Source organism: Toxotes jaculatrix, chromosome 1 (assembly GCF_017976425.1).
Source record: "Toxotes jaculatrix isolate fToxJac2 chromosome 1, fToxJac2.pri, whole genome shotgun sequence".
Taxonomy (NCBI): Eukaryota; Metazoa; Chordata; class Actinopteri; family Toxotidae; genus Toxotes; species Toxotes jaculatrix.
In genome coordinates this window covers 1,822,675-1,843,431 of record NC_054394.1, presented here as the reverse complement: position 1 = coordinate 1,843,431, position 20,757 = coordinate 1,822,675, and the positions used below count along the sequence as shown (strand labels likewise).

General features: G+C 43.0%; 1 protein-coding gene across 1 annotated transcript; it reads right to left on the bottom strand.

Moving 5' to 3' along the window:
• Nucleotides 1–13,413: 13,413 nt before the first annotated feature.
• On the bottom strand, nucleotides 13,414–18,652 carry mex3b (mex-3 RNA binding family member B). The gene is made up of 2 exons (XM_041032695.1): nucleotides 18,061–18,652; nucleotides 13,414–16,145 (listed from the first exon to the last, which is right to left on the bottom strand). The coding sequence occupies exons 1-2, from the start codon at nucleotides 18,281–18,283 to the stop codon at nucleotides 14,740–14,742; spliced, it is 1,629 nt and encodes a 542-aa protein (XP_040888629.1). The 5' UTR covers nucleotides 18,284–18,652; the 3' UTR covers nucleotides 13,414–14,739.
• Nucleotides 18,653–20,757: the final 2,105 nt, after the last annotated feature.

Sequence of the window (20,757 nt, the reverse complement as noted above, 5' to 3'; positions counted from 1 at the left end):
AGTAACCTACAAATTTTCATTAAAAAAAGTGTATGTTGTCTTGTGTGAACCAGCCAACATATGACCCAGTGTGTGTTTATCTGTCACTTAATTAATAATTTATCAATCCCTTCTGTTGTACTTTGATGATTTTCTTCTAATCTGGATTTTCCCCTGGCTGTCAGGGAAGGTGTCAGCTTTCTGTACCTGGACTCTGTGTTGAAACTAACTTGCATGGTGCAGCCTGTTTTTAACATGTTAAAGTATAAATCCCTGACTACATTCAGATGTATTGCACATAGCTTGGTGCAACATGCTGCTGCTAGAAACAGTGATCAGATAAAAGATTCTGACAGATCATGGTCATAATCAATTGTTTTTGTCAAATCCCGTTGTGGTCATTACCTTTGGTTGTCCTTCTATGACAGAGAGACTCTGATACAACATTTGACTCAGAGCCATCACAGATAAAGCAGTTGAGAATAGAAAACAGACTGAATGAAAAACATTAGCCTGGCTGATCGACCCCTGTGGAGGCAACAATTACTGCACCATCAAGCCAAAGCCAATCAAGAAGGCAGGCCTAAACACAGCTTGCCTTTCACATGCATGCAGGGGCCTGGATAATCACCTGCCAATCACTGACAGGAAGCCTGAATGGAAGCACAGGGGGTCCACACACAAGGCAGCCATGCATTAACTCCTTGTTTGCTGTTTGCTGCTTTAAATCAATCAATCAACAGCTTCCAGCAGTTACAGGGTTCAGAATGGACTGCATTGTGCTGTATGGAAATGCATGTATGACAGTGGAGCTGTGTGTGTGTGGGAGGTTGGTGGGAAGTGCAGGCCCCAGATGAGAGCAGGCATCAGGGTAATGGCAAAGCATCTGGGGCTGTGGGCTTTGATGTCGAAGACCACTTGGACCTGTCAACAGCCAGGGAGGCGAACACACACACACACATACAGTGAGATGTAGTGACAATGGCCACTAATCAACAGAACTTTCCCTCCTTAAATCATTACAGGCCGAGCTTCCATGAGAGGGATTATTGTCCATTCATGACTGAAAATACAGCAGCATTCCTTCTCCCACAGCTAAGCCTCACTGTAATCCTGACCATAGCACTGTTAGCGGGGGAGAACCCACACACACACTTGTACGTGTGCACAATGTGAATGCATGCACACACATACAGTGAAACATAATGTAAAGTAGTTGGTGCCTTGCTGCAAAGATTAACCCTTGAAGTCAGGAATTTCTAACCACACTGGAGTAACACTATATGTCTGTATGCAGTGTAAACCTCTGTGTACAATGGACATATCCCACTTGTCTATCTGTGCACTTGTATGTGTGTGAGCATTATTAATGATTGATTAAACAATCTTTGATGCTGCAGCTAAGGTTCATGAAAAATGAACCTTAGCTGCAGCATCAAAGGCTGAGGACCATCTTCTGAGCTTCAGTGTTAAGACTCAGCCAGTGAAAACATTGTCCTGATTGTCTGCTCCAGATTAGCTACTGTACAAATACACAAAGGCACACACGTGCACACACACACACACACACACACACACACACACACACACACACACAAAGACATAAGTAACTTTCACACATGTACTGCAACACTGCAGTTTTCTAGACATTACCCGGAGGAGCTGTATGTGTGAACCCAAATGTCCAAATCCATTGACCTGGGCAATGACAGGACTTTACCCTGCCAGCTCCCTGCTACAGCGTCAGTGTAATGTCTGACTGAGCCCATGTGTGAGTAGAACAGGTCGTTGATGATGACGTGTTGATGATGTTTCTGTTATGTGACTGGCACGAAACTGGAAGAACAGAAACATCACCAGGGTGAATGAGAACAGTCATTTAAGTGAAGACGCTAACAAAATGATGAGGTGACAAGATTCAGGAAGTTCCGTCGGTAAGAGCTGAACAGCAGGAGACTCCATTATTTATGATGTATACAAAACACTGTCATTTCTGCAGCTTACTTTTTGCATCATGTCCTGCTTCCTGCATGCTCTACCAAGGCGACACCCCTCAAAGCAAACGGAGTCTCACACAGACCACCCCCTGCTGTGTGCTGCATGTGTGAAAGTGCAGCTCTGTGTGTGGACCTGATTCTCCAGACCGGAGGTCACATGTGAAAACAACCAAACAAAAAACAGAAAAAGAAAATCATACAGTGGGTGTTTCATACCAGTTCTGTGATCCTGTTTTTTAGTGAGAACTCCATTTTACCACTATGTACTTTTTTAGTAGTTTTGTTCTACAGGTGATGAAGATATATATTTTCAGAGTCTCACCTGTGACTGGACGAATGACATTCAAAATGTACCCAGAACCATCAGCAACTTAATTATTTAGAGAATATTCACTCCCACCAGATTGTAAAAGAATAACATAATTGTCTTTAAATCTGCATTAATGGATTCTTTGTCCTTCTGGTGGCAAAATAATAAGCCTCAAACACAACACTGACTTATTACCTCCTTGAAAAGCTGATATTGCAAACTTGCTGGTAAATAGTTTCCTCATTACACATTCAGCACACAGCCTGTGAGTTAGTTTTCTGGGTAAGTCCATTATTCAGTCTTGTTTTGGCTCTGGTTTGGTCTCCACCAACAAAAATATCAGACTCTCAAGTTGCATTCTTTATTTGCTAGCTGGTTGATGACTGCATCTGTCTGTTGTTTTGTAGTGTAGGTAGGTAAAACAGTCGTGGACAGAATATCCAAAACAATGAGCCAAAAGACACTTAAAGGCCCGACAGAGCTGAGAGAAACTGCAGAGTTGGTGATCATTTTCTGTAGATTACTATGAGTGACACCTTTCAAGTTACACACAATGACTTGATCTATTGTTGAAATAAAAATTCTGCTTAGGACAGCTTTCAGAAATAGACAAGAATTCAGGTCTGTGAAATAATAAATATAGTCTCTCAGAAACGATGGATTTTGAAAATGTTGAAGCTGTCCAGCTCCACATGTGAGAAAGCCTCATGTTGCACTGGGCCTCCCTCATCAACACAGTACTGTACACACTGTGATGTCCAGAGAGAGAAGCCCTGCAGCACCGAGCACAGAAACAAAGCATATCCAAGCACACACACATTCTGAGGAAACACAATGATAAACACTGATCCAGAGACTTACTACGCCTACTTCATTGTGCTCCCTACTTAGAAAACCCAGGGCAAGAGGAGACAAAAGGAGTGCATATGAAAAATGCATCAGGGAGACCCTCTTATCTCTCATTAGAATTGCTTTGTCTTGTTCTGCCAGCCACCCCTGTTATTACGTTTCCTCTCCTCCAAACAGCCACACGCTAATGACTCATTCTGCTCTTTCATGAAGTATTCTCCTAAAACAACAGTCAGACATCCTACACACATATAATCATGTGTATAATCTTCAGACAGACATCGCTGAGTAATTTTTGGAGTGTGACAAAGAGATGTTTTTGCACAGAAGACAACATGCTCACCAGAATTTGCTGCGAACGGAGAGACGCTGTGACCAAAGCCATTCTGATGTTGGCTGAGATCTAAACATGCCACTGTCACTGTGTGCTGGAGGCGGTGCATGATTTCAAAACTGCTGGAATGGAATTAAACAGGAAACATTTTGGTAAAAGAGGAAGAAAAAAAAAATCAGTCAGAGCATTTCATGCCACAGAGAAGAATATCGGCACACGGTGGCCTCATGCTGCGTAGGTGTCATGATGCGATATGCACACTCTTTCCATTCATTTTAGCCTGTGAAGCCATATGGCTGAGTGATAACATTTTACCCAGTGAGATCTGGGTTGAATCTCTCTGCCTGTTCCCGGGGAATGAAAGAGAGGCAGCGTCCTCCTCATGAGATATGCAGTGGGTCTCATTCAGCAGTCCCAGCCAATTTACTAACTAATCTGTGCCACTGTAGGCATTTCGCTGTCTTTGCGTGGGGGTGGAGAGAGGGCTTTGTCTCGGAAATGCCTGCTGTATTTAACCCTGAGTGCTGTTGCGTTGGCTTCCCTTGAGTTCCTGCCAGCGGCCAAACATAAGTAATGCAAAGTGTCGTCAGACGGGCTGACAGAGAAATGAGAAAAATCTGTTTCTGCAGCAGATTCAGGAAAAGGCAAAGACTCTCTCCCTCTCTGCTTTGACTGCAGACAGTTTGTTATGCATGGTGTGTGTTTTTTATGCCTATGTTTATTTTTATATTTCAACAAGTCCTCCAGCCCAAAAGTCCATATAGGTTGTTTGACCCTACCCTATGACACGACCCATAGAAGCATGTCCTCAATGGTGCACCTTCTGGTGGCTGGAGATATGCTCTATTTAAAATGTTGAGGTAGAAATAACCAACTATTTTATGTTGTGTGCATAATAAAGGAGACATCTTGGTTAGGTTTAAGAAAAGATTATGGGTTAGGTTAAAATAACTACTTCATTAAGGTTAGAGAACATTTGTTGTCGTGGTTACAATAACGGACATGCGGTTAAGGTTATTACAACAATGACTGCTGGACCGTCTAATGTTGTGTTGACTCATCCATTCAATCAGACCTCCACCCTACATGGAATTAGTGGCTCTATAACAGCATCACTTTACTTCCTCCTTTGCTTCTGTCATAATTACTACGCCCACCACAGACCTTTGTCTCTGGAACGTAAACATGTTGTTTTGGTACATTCACTGAAATGACTGATGCTTTCTCACAAGCACAAACACCAAACAACCTGGTCACTTGTGTTTTGAAGTTTTAGTACAAATACAAAAGCTGAACTACAAAAAAAAAATGTTATCGTGATCTTTTTCGTGATCTTATAATTTATCTGTATACGTGAAGTATATATTTATGTAAATTATTGGTAACACATAGTAGCATCAGCCCATGAGGGGGTTTTCTCTGATCAATACAACAGCCAAAGCCAGTTAAAGCTGAAGTCTGTTGTGGTTGTAACCTCCGTGTACTTTGTCAGTCTGAATGAGTTCATGTTTACTCATCTTGGTTTGTTAAAGACAGTGTAAACATCAGCTACATTAACTAAAAGGCAGCAATATATTTTCCCCTTGATCCAGGTCAAATGGACTTAACTACAGGTGTGAAAGCGCCTGAATAATGATCTGAAATCACAGCATTAACCTGATGAGTAGGAGTTACCATTAAGGAAGGGAAGAATAATAAATGATTTATGAGGTAAAGCATAAAAACAGAGTGGAGGTAACAATGATCTCCTGACCTTTGCCACCTCTCCTCCTGTTTGAGTTCACCTTTGTGCCTCTGATTCTGTGGGAACAGACGGAGGCAGCCACCTCTCACAGTACCGGCCCCCGATCTCTTCACCTACCACACGACCCCAACCCCCTCCCACCACTCCCACCACCTCTCCTCTGCTTTTCTTTATATTTTGCTTTTATTTTATTTCTTAAAGGTAATTTCTTAAAACAGCCAGCTGCTGTAGTTTTTATCAAACAAGAAGAAAAGGTGCATCTGTCAAGGACTGTGTTCACCTGCACATTACTGCGCTTTTAGTGCTCTGGTGCAGTGGGGGCTGGGTCTCCCTGTGGGGTTACGAGATAAAACTGAGGTGTCAGGTGGTGGACTGACCAGGTTAGTGATTAATCCTTTACATTTGCATAAAGAAACATTCTGTCTGGAATTTGCTGACATGAAGACGGAGTGAAGAAGTGTTTCACTTCTTCAGATATGTGAATTCATATCAGAAGGTTGACACAGGAAAAAATCCCTCCTCTAGCCTGAAGATTCATTTTAAATGTACCTTCCTCTGACTCAGGGACAGTGTTGCATGTTGAAACTGTGCTTGACATTAGAATTCCACACACATACAAGCACATTATTATATGACTTCTTAATTTACATCAGTCAGTCAATCAGTCAAACTTCACAGTGTTTTACAGGTGACTGACAAGCTGATAATGAGAAATAAAAATGATGAAAAATTAAATAGCAAAACAATAAAATCGAGAGACTGAAAAATAAATAAGTAAAATAAATAATTAAATAGCATAAATAGACTTACAAAAAATAGGTTTTAGGTAGCAGTGATGTGTTCTAGTGGTTAAGAGCATAAAAACTAAAAACTCAGAAGAGTCTACCTGCTCTACAGAACTACTAAAAGACTAGTGCTGTTCTGATCCATACATTCAGATACAGGTTAGCTTGTTCAATGAAGTGCTTTAACATCAAAACAAGCCAGTAATATCTAAAAAGCATCTAAAAGGAGCAGCAGTCATCCTGTGTCGTCAGGACACATGGAAACATAACGCTGTCTTTCATAAGAAACAGAATCCTATGAATCATATATCACTTTAAAAAAATCCCATAGGCCCAGGGCCACCTTTACTGCTGGACCCAGGCCACATGTGCTGCTTACCATTGCACTGATCCTTGAGGAAGGTTTATGTTTTCCTCAAAGTAAACTACAGTGCACATGTAGATGAGTTTGGGTGTCCTCAATACAAATAATTAATCCATTAACTTTTTTTAAAAATATATTTTAGCAGGAGCATGTTGAAAAAAACATTTGTGCTACCTAACCAGGGAGTAGGGCCCCGGTATAATGACAGGCTGGAGACTCAGCCTTTGGCTCACACCATACATATCAAAAGGGCTGAAACGACTGTGAAGGCGTCTGCTGGTGAACAAGCCACAACTTATGTTGCATTGTAAAATTGTGAACCATGTGGTGGGCAAACATCTCAGTCCTGAAAGACTTAACGGAGGCAGCCTGCAGGCATACATCACTTTGGCATGCAGAGGATATTTTTTTAGATGATGACGAAATGAAGCGTTTAAAAATCTCTCTGCCCAGAGAAGACAATGAGAGATGTGTTTGAGAGGAAAAAAAGAATGGACTGAGCTGTGGAAAAGAAAGTGACTTGCTGTGGAGATTTGAACCACAGCTCACAGCCCTCAGCTTCAAGTGTCTACACATATATATTATGAAACATAATCTCTGGCTGGATTCTGTTCAGAGGCAACCTTTTTTTTTTTTTTTTAAATGAATGAATAAATGAAACACTGCATTTATTAACTGCACCAGAGTCACTGGGAGGGTGATTGAGGTGGATGGTGGGTGCACAGAGTACATGACTGTGGCACTAGCAACCAGAGTTCACATTCACCAAGATCTTGATCTTCACTAACGGCTGTGAGAGTCTGAACAGAACCATCAAACAGTTTAATGATGCTGGACTCACTGCACGTGTTACTGTGAGATCAGATATCAACATGTTTGCAACCTGCCAGATACAGGTACGTTATTAACACTTCCTCAGTATTTTCATTGGAACTGGAGTCAGAACATGCTACAACAGTTGCGGCCTAACTGAGCATGAGGACTGGACACAGGAGGACACAGCTAACATCTGTCCAAAGTTCACCTCTAAAGTTAACGTGATGTATCTCATTTATTTAACTGTCCCCCTGCTTTTAGTCTTAATGCTTGATTTTGAGCTTCCTTTGGAAAGAGACTTTCTCAAATTGTCAATAGGTTCTTTTAAATAAAGTTGACCTAGTCCTTGCATTGTTATTAATGAGTAATGAAAAGCTCCTCTTCAGGCTTTATGAGTGTGTGTTTGAAGCTGAAGACAAAAAAACCAAGAGAGAGAAATAGAAATTGCTATGCCAAAGACTTTCCCACTCCATCAGTCTAATTTCACCTAATCTAATTTCATCCATCAAAGGTGTAAATGCAGCAGCAGAGGGACAGACAGATAGATCTTTTTATATTCCGCTTGCCGCCGTGTCGTAAGTCAGCGTCGGCTCGCCAGACAGAGGAGGACTGAACCGGCTGCAGTTGGCACATTTGCATAAAGCTCCTCTACCAGGATGGAGTTCAGCTCACATCTTGCGAGCGTGGGCAACGATCTTACTTTAGCCAGCCACAACACAAGTAACATTTGGAGGGAACTGCAAATCACTGTGGCATTTAAGCATACAGGAGCAGGGGCAAAGACAGAAGAAATAAAGAGAAAAAGCATACAGCCTGTAATGATTTGCTTCCATTAGGAGGCTCTCAGAGGAATGCACCTTTCCTACCACATAGAGGGTATAATAAGAATTTGTCTGTGTGTGTGGTGTGGGGGGGGGGGCTTATGACTTTATTCATAGTTAAAACCACAAGGAGCAGTGTCCAAAATGACTCGCAGGAACCGGGAGGTGAGAGGTGAAACTGGCAGGGAGGCAGAGGTCTCCACTGAGCGTGTGTGTGTGTGTGCAGAGATACAGAGACAGAGGGCAGAGATTGGCCTGGTATGTCTCTGCCGATACACTCTCCGTCTGGCATAATAAAGACCATGTGGAGTCAGACAAACTGTGACCGCTGTGCTCTGCGAAGGATAAAAATCCATTATGCACATAGAGGCGCACACACACACACACACACACGCACGCACAAACACACACACTTACACAAACATATATATATATAGAGAAAAAACAGAGACAGGGAGAGAAAGAAGCAGAGGGAGAGAAAGAGGGAGGAAGAGACGTGCCTCAAAACCCTGCTCATTTATAATGCATATGCCGAGCTCGGGCTTTGAACAACAAACCCAGTGCCCTCCCTCCTCTTCCTCCTCCTCCCGCTCCCTCTCCTCCCCCTCCTCCCTCGGCAGTGGAGGGGAAAACCCACAGCCTGCTCTGACTGCTTCTTACAGGCAGGGACACGCTGGAGGAGAAGGTTTAACCATTATGGGGTTTTGAAGTCAGCTCCTACGGGCCACACTGACGGACTAATACCAGATTCTAAATCTAAAGATTAGAGCGAAATACACACGAGACCATTTATTGATCTAATCTTTGCTGCGCATGAACGCTACAGGGTTACACAGCAGTAACTGGGTTTGCATCATGTGACATCTATGATAATTCAAACGACTATTAAAGGATAATTCTGGTTTATTAAAACTTCTCTGGCCATTATTCTGATCTGTGGTAACATTATACTCAAATCATTACCTGAACTGTATGTTCAACTGACAGTAAACACACAGTTTGCCTGTGCAGTGAGGGATAATTAGCAACATTTAAAGTGTGTTCTGCTTCACTTTTATAAATGTAGTGGGTTAGACATTCTGAAAAAAAAACAGGTTTGTTTACAACATGTGCGATCACCTGACTGCTTGTGTTTCTTGCCCTGTTGGACTCTGTTGTTGTGATGCTGCTGCATTGTTGTGTCTACAGCTGAGAGCAAAACTCATACCGTAAGCATCTCTGATACCTGACCTGATTTAACCCGACTGCTACTTCAAACTATCCAACCCCAAGATCCAAAGTTATTATATGCTGTTACTTTTTATTTATTACTGACCTGTTATCTTTCCAGGATAATGCAGTGCAGTTTCTCTCTTTTTCCTTCCCATTGGAGATTAGGGTTAGTATTTACTTGCAACACGTACACACACTCATGGTGGAGAATTGTCACAGTCAAAGACAGAAAATGATTCATTTCTTGAAATATTGTATTTGAAAATAATAAAAACCATGCCAGAGCTTGAGGCTTTACGCAACACAGTGGCCTGAACTTGAACGATAACAGGATACTAAATCAGGCTTCCACAACAAAAGTCTACATCCCAAGATCTCAGCAGTTATTCCAGTGAATACAGTAACTGATGGTGAACACTACACTACACCAAGCTGTTATAAATCCAGATCCTTTAAGAAACCAATACTGAAGTCCTGAGTTAACCTTGATCACTGAACCCCCAAATCCCAGCTCGCTTTAGCGCCTTCCTCTTTGTTGGGATATACTTTGTACACAAAGCTGCATGTGCGACAGCTGCTTGTTTGGAAACTCGTGTTTAAATGGGTGAATCACATCAAGTAATGGCTAGACTACAGAGTGGTGACAAGCAGAGAGCACAGCATGAATAAAATATAGACATTCGCTCTGCAAAGGCATGGCTTCTCCCTCCCCTGTTTCTGTAGGAAGTCGGTCTGTGTGTGTCTGTGTGTGTGTGTGCTGGCGTGAGCGTGCATGTGTGTCCAAATGGAGGTCCATTAAATGCATGAGATGTAGGTCAAAACATGGAGGATGCCAGACATGCTCTGCTGTTCCTCGGCTGTTAACGCAGACTGGCACACCAGACATGTTTGTCTGCAGCCAAATGCTCAACCAGACGGAGCTTTTTAAAATATACACCATGGATGAGGAGTTGTCATCTGGCACTGTTTAAGTCTATCCAGCTGATGGCTCAGAGATCAAGCCCGTCACCCTCCTTCTACTCTGCATGTTCCCAGAGAGGAAGTAATGCGTACTTCAAGATGATCCACAACGTCATCACTTTCTGGGAGGTTTTATCATCTGTCTCACAGATAAACTTCCATCTCTGTAAGTGTGTCACTTATCCCTGACCCTGAAAGGTGTGTGTCTGACATCAGTAAAAATGTGACCATCCACTTTTGTTCTCTCAAAACATGTATGTGTTTTTTTTTGTTTTGTTTTTTTGTGGCTCCAGTGATCTGTTTACCCTTAAGCCATAGTTTACAATATAAACACAATATGCCTGAATTATATTTCATCAATTGGAAAGATAAAAGAGATGTAAATGTGTCATAGTAAAATACTAAGATGCTGGGAAATAATAGGAGAAGCACAGGCCTTCTGTTAGTGAGTGTTTGACCACGGGAAGCAGTATGTGGAGTCCATGTGTTGTGCATTTGGCTAAAAACACTTGTCAGCTCTTTTCCGCAGTGGTACGATTGCTTCCTAATAATATGGTTTATAGGGCCAGTTTCTGTGGGCCCGTGTTGGATGTTTCCATTTTAAACTTATCATTAGAGCCTGCTTGCTCCACATTTACTATCTTGCAGCAAAGCATGTGTTTAAACGTCAGTGTTTCCAACAGGACCACATGACATGAGGCTGCACTTCAGCACGGGGAAGGAGACGGGGGAGGAGAGGAACAGAAGAGGAGAGCAGTGGCTGCTGTGTTGTGTCAGGCAGAGGAGTATCCTGAGTGATGCTCACTTTCATACACATACTCTTTGCGTTTGACACATCCCAGTTTGTTCATGTAAACAATGACTCTTCCACACACACTAAGGTCAGTCCTGGAGTTCCACAGGGTTCTGTGCCAGGACCCAAACGTTTCATTCTATATATGCTTCCTTCAGGCAATATTATCAGGAAGCACGACATAAAGTCCCTTTGCTCCACAGATGACACCCAGCTGGATTTCTCTGTGAAGCCAGATGAAACTGATCAGGCAGTCATGAAGACATAAAGGACTGGTTGACATGTTTTTTTTTTTAACTTCTAATTTCGTACTTGCCCCTAAACACCTCAGAATGAATAAATAAATAAACATTATCTAATCCTGTAGTTACTTTGGATGGCTTTACCTTAACTTCCAGTTTTACTATAAGGAGCCTTGGGGCCATTTTGACAAGGACATGTCCTTTGCCTCACATATAAAACAAGTTTCTAGGACAGCCTTCCTCCACCTACACAGGATTGTGAAAATGAGAAACACCCTGTCACGCATGTGTTACCTGTAGACCTGACAACTGGAATTCCATATTATCAAGATGTCCCAACGATCATGTCAAAAGCCTCCAGCTGATCCAAAACGCTGCAGACTGAATACAGACAGGAACCAGGAAAAGAGATCATATTACTCCCCTGCTAGCTTCTCTGCATTGGCTCCCTGTAAAAATCCAGTAGAGAATTTAGAATCCTTCCATACAAAACCCTTAATAGCCATGATTCATTGTTTCTTAAAGATACATAGTTTCCTATTATCCCTAACAGAACACTCTCAGAATGCAGCCTTCAGCTATCAGGCTCTTCTCTTGTTTGGGTTTGGAAGCAGACCGTCCTCTCTACATTTAAGATTAAGCTTCAAACTTTCCTCTCTGATAAAACTTATAGTCAGAACTGACTCAGGTGAGTCCTCAACCATTCCTTAGTTATGATGCTATAGGCTGAGACTGCTGAGGGAGCTCCCATGATGCACTGAGCATTTCTCTCTCTCTTCTTTCTTCTCTTCTCTTCTCTCTTGCTCTCTCTTGTAGTTCTTATTGCTACTATTTTTATTAACTAGTGCTGCTGTCATTGCTGCTGTTATTATTATTAACATTATTACACCTATCCATATCACTGTTATTATTACTATCATTACAACAACCAGTCTGAAAGTGTTGATTTTCTCTCAGTAATATTATATAAAAAGTGCCTTGACATAATGCATGCTATGATTTGGGCCATATAAATAAAAATTGTTTCATGTCAGAATTATTTCATCATCAAATGTTTGTCAGTGACACCAGCAGACACCCCTCTGTCTCAACACAAAACAAAATCATAGCTGTACAATTACTGTGTCAAAGGGAGTCAATGACTCATTATTGCTCTTATACACCAGGCCTGATACTGTTTATCTGTGTTCAGCACAGCTGTGTGAGTTATGACAGTACAACCAAAATCCCAGAAACCAGCTGTTCACTGCCACAGGTTTGCTGAGAGTCTGTGACTTCAAGCAGAAATGCTTGAAATATGACAAAATAGAAACATTCCTTGGGTCCACCTCTAAATTTTCTGCTTTGTCTTTTCTGTTCTTATCTTCTTCTTTAAAACACTAAACAGAGAAAATTAGGATTTAAGTCAGTAACAACCATCCTCATTATTTATTTATCTACTGATTATTTTTCTTCAATTGACCGATTCATTGTGTAGTCTCTAAAAAGAAGGGAGTGAAATCAGAAGTTGTCAGGGCCTCAGGTGGCATCTTAAAACATCCAGGTTCAAACTGAGTCAAAGATATTCTGTTAACAATGACATTAAACAGACAATAAGCAGAAAACCAGCACACTGAGAAGCTGTGAAACTTTTTTTTCCTTTTGTGTAATTTTCTCATAAATGATTTAAACATTTAATTGATTTAATTGTTGGAGATCAATTGTCTTCCTCTGTCGATTCACTAATCTATTCATTGACTAATTATTCCCTGACATCAGTAACACGCTGATGTCAGGGAATATCAATGTTGTTACTAACCAACATTGAATGACATCGCGGCAACCAAAAGTCACTTTTTTATAATTCTCCGTATCCAATGAACCGTTTCCATGATCCATCGCTACCCAGAAGAGCCAGATTATGGTCTTTGTACCAGGCTGTATAAGAATAGGTCACACAGCACTTCTAATTAGTGATAAGGCAGGCCAAGTCCCCCTGTCTGACTGCTAGAGCTTACACTCAATAATTAGGCCACTGTGATAATCCTGCCGCCTCCAAGCTTCCATGAGGAAGCGGAGAGAGGTCAAATGTTCAGAAAACTATTACACTTTAACAATCCTCGACAGCCTCCCTGCTCACCTCTGTCTGCTGTGAGCACCAGCAGAGCCAAACAGCACAGGTCAGGAAGAAGACGAGAAGCACACACACCTCATCAATGTACCATTTTTTTTTTATTGGACTTATATAGAAATACTTAAAAAAAACATGAAGTAGCACCATTACTTAAGTTTTACTTTTTATCATGTATAACTTTAAATGTCAGAAAAATAAAACTCTTGATACATTTTCAAATCTTGTCTCAGCAAATATAATATTAGTATTTGACCATGAGGTTAAAGGCCCTTTATCATAAAATAAAATATACTTTGTTCTTAAACTTTGCTCAATAAAGTACATTTACGCTCAAGTAACTTCACCTACATATACATAAACAAGTGGTAAACAAATGTATTAAAATAGAAATACTAAAACTATAGTGGTGCAACAGAAGCCTGTAATTCCCACTGGAATCTAATTCATACAAATTTTAGAAAGCATAAACGGTTTCTTTGTGTTCAACTTACTAAGTTTTGTACATTTCAATGTTTCATAATAATATAGAATAAAATATGCTTTATATTACTGAATAAAAAATATGCTGGGTGAAGCAGATTTAAAAGACATTTTTTGCTGAACCTATAAAAACTCCATCCCAACAGAATACTGTCAAATGCAATACACATTTTGTGGACTTGGATTTCCTCCCACAGTCGTGTGATATTAAAATAATACAGTGATCAATGCCATAAGGCCATACTAAAAAATAAACAATATTTCAACCCAGCTACAAAAAGTTCACTGAACTTAAATTAAAATATCTGTAAACATCTTTGCAATAAGAAATATAATCTTTCAAGTCAAAAAAGAATAAAATATTTCAATCTGTATTAATGTCATTTAAAACTTTCAACTTGTGGAAATTTATTCTATACATATATATGTAGGATATGTTGTTGCACTCCCTCACGTGGTTTCTGACCTCAAGCTGCAGTATCATTGTAAGTCAATAGTCCTGTTTGGCTGGAAGCCCTCCGCGTTTCCCAGTCACGGCCTCCCCTCTTACTACATTCGATCGGCAAAACTGGAAGGCTCAGTCCTCTAACAGTCTACAGTTTGACCCACTAACCTCCGTCCTGACCTCACTGTGTCTCTTCACTTCATAAATATAGGGTACAATTTACTAGAACTATTGATTACTATGCTGTAATATTTAAAACATGCACTTAGATGTTGAAAATATTTCCCCAAGCTACAGTATATTATTAACAACTATGACTGAGCCCAAAAAGGGTGTCTGTCCCTTCTTCTGGATACTGCAGCCTCTTACATACATATGTATATCTATGTACACTTTCCAAATGATGATTGGGTGATCCCATTAAAGCAGTATGAAGAGTCTGTTGTTGCTATTGTAGCCAGTCTCGCTGACGAGATAGTCAAAGAGTTACACTTCTTATGAAAATATACGTATAGCCTGAGTGACGCCGGTGTGGCAGACAGGGCATTTGGGCTCGCTCCTCTCGCAGATACGATTGGCACATTCCATACAGAAGAGGTTGTGCCCACAGGGGACCAGGGCTGCAATGACCTCACTCTCGAAGCACACCGAACAGTCACGGCTGCCTTTTCGGCTGGTGCCGGACGAGGTGGAGGAGGAAGAAGAGGAGGAGGACGACGAGGCGGAGGAGTCGCATGGAACCCCAGGTAGGTGAGGGCCCGGCAAGGAGGCGATGCTGCTGGAGTAACCGGGGAAACTGAGCGGGCCTCCGCCCGGGTCACTGCGCACCCTCCGGGCTAATGGGTGCTCAGTGGGGCCTCCGGTGTGGCTATGGAGTGGAGGCGACAGTCTGGGCTGAGGGGTACATCCATTAACCCTTCTCTGACTCACCACTATCCCGTTGGCATTAGTGGAGGTGTTGGTGGGGAACATGGCTGAGGTGGAGGTGGGAGAGCTGCCTCCAGTGGAGGAGGGAGTCATGCGACTGTCATACTGGGACCACAGTAGGCCCGGCGGGGCTTGCGTGGGGTCAAACCCTGGCGAGGAGTCAAAAGTCAGATCAGTGCAGTCAGGTGAGATCACCTCGCTTCCATAAACAAACCCATTGCCGTTGGTGTTGACATTGATGTTGTTGTTATTGTTGTTGCCATTGTTGTTGGTGGTGGTGTAGCTGAGTGCGGGGCTGGGAGGGCTGTAGTCAGCCATGCGTGAGCTGTTGTTACCAAAGTAGGAGTCTGTGGAGGCACTGCCCAGGGAGGAGGACGAGTCGTTACGGTAGTTGGAAAAGGGTTTACGCACCGAGGTGGGGGTCATCCCGGAGCTGGGCTTGGACCACAGGGTGGCGTGCCCGTGCAGATCAAAACCCACATCGGTCCCATTGGCATGGAAGTCATTTTCATCCTGGAGCTCAATAAGGCCTCCTGTTCTCATGGCGATGTGGGCTTCGATCTCTTCACGTGCTCGGTCCACATTCTCGGGCATACCTGTCACCTCGAAGACCGGCTCCTTGTCTCGGCTTGGTGTCACGATGTAGGTGTGGGTCTGTTGTTGGATGCGCTTGATGGTGGCACCCTTGGGGCCTACAACTAACCCCACCACGCGGTAAGGCACCCGCACCTGGATGGTGGTCTGTCCGGGCAGGTTAGGTGGTCCGGGGACCGGGGTGCCGCTACCGTTCAGACTGGTATTTTTATTTCTCGAGGCTCGGATCATGGAGAAGTGCTCGGCAGCAGAGATGATCTCCCGCCTGGCCATAGCCACATCCTCTCTCCTTCCCGTCACCACAAAAACAGGCTCCTCACCTCGGACCGGGGTCTTGATGTAGGTGTTGGTCTTTGCTCGTAGCGCTTTGATCTTGCAACCTGAGGCATGGAAGCAAATGGCGAAAGTGAGGGAACGTCCTAAAACAACAACAGCTCGAAATATGTCATGTGTTAAACCATTACTTATGGACAATTCAAAACAGCTGCTGTATGTTTATTATTGTCTCGCAAAAGGCCAATGGCCTCAGAAATCGGATGAAACCTCCCTTTTGGAGAAGAACGAATTCAAACCACATGCTGCACCACCATGAATATACAGCAGGACAAAAATAACTCACAAAAGAAAACTCACTTCTGGATCCATGATGAAATCTGTTCATTTACTACAATACAGTCAACATGTAAAGCAGCTGCTATCAGACTTATTCTCATTCTACATTAATAGCTTTATGGAAAAGGGAAAAAGTTAATCACTGCACAGCCTGGCCCTGCATGTCGGTGCAGTGTCGGTGCATAAAGTTGCATTCCAACACCTTGGAGCACACACACACACACACATCTCTTTATGATCAAAATGGGACGGGCTGGGGAAACAGCCATGGAAGAATGACAATTAGCAGAGCAAAGCCAGCTGAGTGGGACAGGGTGGTGTAACCAGGGATGCAGAGGAGGGTTAACCCACCTCAACTCAGTCTGCACAGCTAATTTAAATCTTTGACATAAATTCGTAATGAGTTAGTATCAATCCGAGCTGGGTTAAACGAGGATAGGGTTTCTCTTATGAGACTGCCTAAAAGCAATCCCTGAGGTCACGGCTAATCCACATTTTTTCCCCACTCACAACCTAATATAACTAGACAAAAGGGGATGACTGGGGGGCATCTGATGTAAATAGATCAACTTCACAGATGCCCCACTGTAATGGTTTTAAAAGTGGAGGGTGGGAGTTGGTGGTTCCTTACAATTCCTTTGTTTTTTTCTGGGAACAACAGCAGCAGCGGCAGCGGTATTGCAGGGAGGGGAAAAGATTCCGCATATGTAACCAAGCACCAGTACCGCCCTGCAGCCCTACAGCTGGAGGACTAGCTAGGTCTGTGCAGCTATGGGCGTCTGCTGCTTGTGGCAAGGTAAGATCGTGACCGTTGTCCTAATTTGATCCCATACTGCTCATCATCATCATAATCATAAAACAAAGCCGGGGATCGATCTGCAAGCGGTGCATTAACAAAGAAAGGCACATCTGTGGGTACTGGGAGCCACTGTTCCCTCTGAGCGCACTCCGTGACCTACATGTGTTACTTTACCAAATAATGATTAGAATAACCGGACATGTCAGCTGCCACTGCTGCACTTCACCCAAACGTTTTTGGAAGAGTCTCTTCATTTAATTACATAGGATGATGGATTAACCACAGTGCGAGTCGTTCTCTTACTTAAAAACCAAACTCCATCCAAATGTTTAATAACTTAATGATCATCTATTTGTGTAAAAACCTCATACACGTCCTAATATACGACTGAGTATCTTATTACAGCTAGTTGGAGGTACTCTTCGATTCGGCACAGACAGAATCATCCCAGTGGGCACTTATTTCACTGAAATGTCAACTTCTTGAATTGCTTTCTGCTGCTCGCTGCCGCCCACCTTCTTGTATTTATAGAGGAGGGAAGATGTGTGACTAACCGGCGAGACAGTAACAAAAGTTCGCGTTTTATTGAACTGGTGACCACCTGGTGGATTATAGAGAAGCCGAATTCACGAATGGTGCCTACACGTTTAGACAATATATCACACAGCAGTGTAAGTGCTTGTCCAGACAAGCAGGACTGTGTTAAGATGATACATGCATTATTTCAGCGTGTATTGGCATTCGGTTCCTCCCACACAGTCACAGTTCGGGACGTGCTCGTACCTCAAGTGTTTGGGTGCATGGTCGTCCCTGTACACCTCAGCTGCATAACACGACAAACACACATACACAGCTAAACTATCTAGAGACGCTGAAACACACACCTTGTCGGCCCACAATTTCCGCCACATGCTCGGAGCTGGGCACCGGGACGCATTCAGTCATGTTGACGCTCTTTTTCCGGGGCTCCTGGTTGTTGTCGTACAGGGGGTTCTCGTCGTTGTCCAAGCCGAGCAGGGAGAGCTGATCCAGCGCGATCTGCAGGGCTCTCTGGTCATCCAGCGCATCTCCCTGGACGCTGTTGTCGGCGAAGAGAGAGCTGGGCATCTTTGCGACTTCGCAGCGTTGCGGGGTCGGATAACAGGCAAAAGGAAGGAGGGTAAAGAAGGAGTGATCGGGGGAGAAGGGGAGGAGGAGGGGAGAGGCACCGGACCCGGTTTTCAAAGACAACTGGTCAGTGCAAATAAATCAGTGCGGCTTGGGGAGGGGGGGAAGAAAAACAGTGCAAGGAGCTACAAAATAACATCCACCCCCTTTGTTTCCCCGATAGAAAGTGGACGTCCCGGTCCGAGCCGACCGGGGCTGTGCTGTAAGCAGGGAAAGACGGCGAAGAAAAAGCGTGTTTACTCCAGAGCCGGCGGTGGAGATAGTAATAATATTCCTTCCTGACAAAGGGCCCCTCCCCGGCTGGCTTCCCTCAGGTCCTCTGTTGCTTCTGTCTGAGTCCTTGCAGAGCCAGACAGAGAGATGTGCGGGTGACGTCACCGCCTGGGCAGGGACGATACGGTGCTTCGAGGTGATTTGCATATTCGCGAGCCGATTGGCTGGACGGTGGCGGGTGGGCGGAGCCGTGTCTGAAGGCACGCCCGCTTCTTTGTTCTCAGGGTCTGTCTTTGTCTCTCAGTGCTCTGCTTGTCTGTTTGCTCTCAGACACTTGGATAAGATCTTTTAATGGCATGAAATATACAGTTGCTACTGATACATACTGTATATGTGACAAGTCATAACAGTGGAGGATAGCTGTAAAATGAACTCAATAAACCAACACACACTCAAAACCAAAAGATGATATCGCCAAGCCCTCACCTCAGATGAACCTTAGTGGGGAGAGAAAGGAGATGAGATGTAGTTCCAGAAAACAACAAACAACTGACATGTAATATGACAGTAAACTGTACAGACTGGGGAGGGTTTGGAGGTTGGGGTGTCACACTGGCCCCAATGTTTAGGGCCCTTGAGACCCTGAACTGTTTTAACATCAGCCACATTTTCTTATTTTATGGGTATTGCTAATAAGCATGGTGATTTTGAAGTGATCCCGTTTCAGAAGTCTGTAACAGAAAATGACACCTTGCTTCTGTATTATTGGTTGCAGAGGCTGTAAAACATGGTCAGTTTGCTTTATATCTGTGCTCAGTGTTGACAATACACAGCGTTACCAATCCCCAAATTCTAAATAATCTCTGCGATCTCTGTTATTGGAGGTTAGTTGCAGTTATTGCAGAGGACTAACAGGGAGTCAAACTTCTCTATGGTTTCATTTTGATTTTTAAATTAACTCTACATTGTCTCTAGGTGTGAGTGTGTGCATGTGTGGTTGTCTTTGTGTGTCAGCCCTGCGATTGACTGGCGACCAGTCCAGGGTGTACCCCGCCTCTCGCCCGTAGTCAAAAGGGATAGGCTCCAGCTCCCCCGTGACCCTGACGGATCAAGCGGTATAGAAAATGGATGGATGGATTTTTAAATTATTATTATTTGTACACATACTGCAGCAGGGTCTGTGGGACCACAGGCAACAATGATGTAAAGCCAAATCAACAAAAAGCAAGGGTTAGAAGAGCAGATCTTCAAGGTAGGATTGAATAAGTTAGGCTTCAGAGGGGAATCTAGGTCGGTCACCCATAAAAAATAACAAAATACACATAAGTTGGACAGGTCACAGCAGACAATACATAAAACACATACTCCCACTAATGTATTATACCTTTAAAAATACACAAGTCCACATACAGCATATTTATTCTTTCTGCCCATTGAATATTCAGTCAAGCCTGGTGTTGGTGACTGATTGCAGGGTGAATATTATTCCAAATGTGGTTCCATATTGAAAAAAAAAGTAAGAAAAGAAGAGTTTTGTCTCTCATCACTGTAGAGAGCATGTCTGGGTCCATACCAGTTATTATTTATTCTGTTTAACAATTGAGAAGCATCAGTTTTTGCTGCAGACGTGTGTTGTCAGTTTTACCAACACACGTCTGCAGCCATCACAGTGTACAGATGCATTTGTAAGAGATGGGGGAGCTGCTCTCTCATTAGTCAGTATTAGGTTGTGACTGATGGACAGTAAGTTATTTAATCCTGTGTAAAGAATGGGGTCACACCTTATATACTATGTTATGTCAGCATGTGCCACAGTGACCAAATATGAGAAAGGTCACTTCATTGTTGTGGTTACAACCATTTTATAATCAGTTTTCATTATTGCGTTGTTGAGGCCAAAGTCGTCTGATAATGTGACAATCCCAGATTTTTTTTTCCAGCATTATTACACAGTGATGATGTTTCTTGTTGTCATTTTGTGTAGGAGACCTATTTAACAGTCAAAAGCCTTCAAGTCTTTATGTAATGAAGTCTGAAAAAGGTGCATTGAACCTCCGATCCAGCAGGGCAGTCCTGATGACAATAGCTACAGGCAGTTTGCATATGTCTTTTCTCTCAGTATACTGTGGTATTACGAAGCCCAAACGTTTAAAAGATTCAGGGTGATGGGTTGGTGGCCTTTGTGGATGGCCATATACCGG

Coding starts and splice junctions, on each gene's coding strand:
- mex3b (XM_041032695.1), bottom strand. CDS start 18,283: ATGCCCAGCTCTCTCTTCGCCGACAACAGCGTCCAGGGAGATGCGCTG. Junction 16,146..18,060: donor GGAAATTGTGGGCCGACAAG/GTGTGTGTTTCA, acceptor TCCATGCCTCAG/GTTGCAAGATCAAAGCGCTA.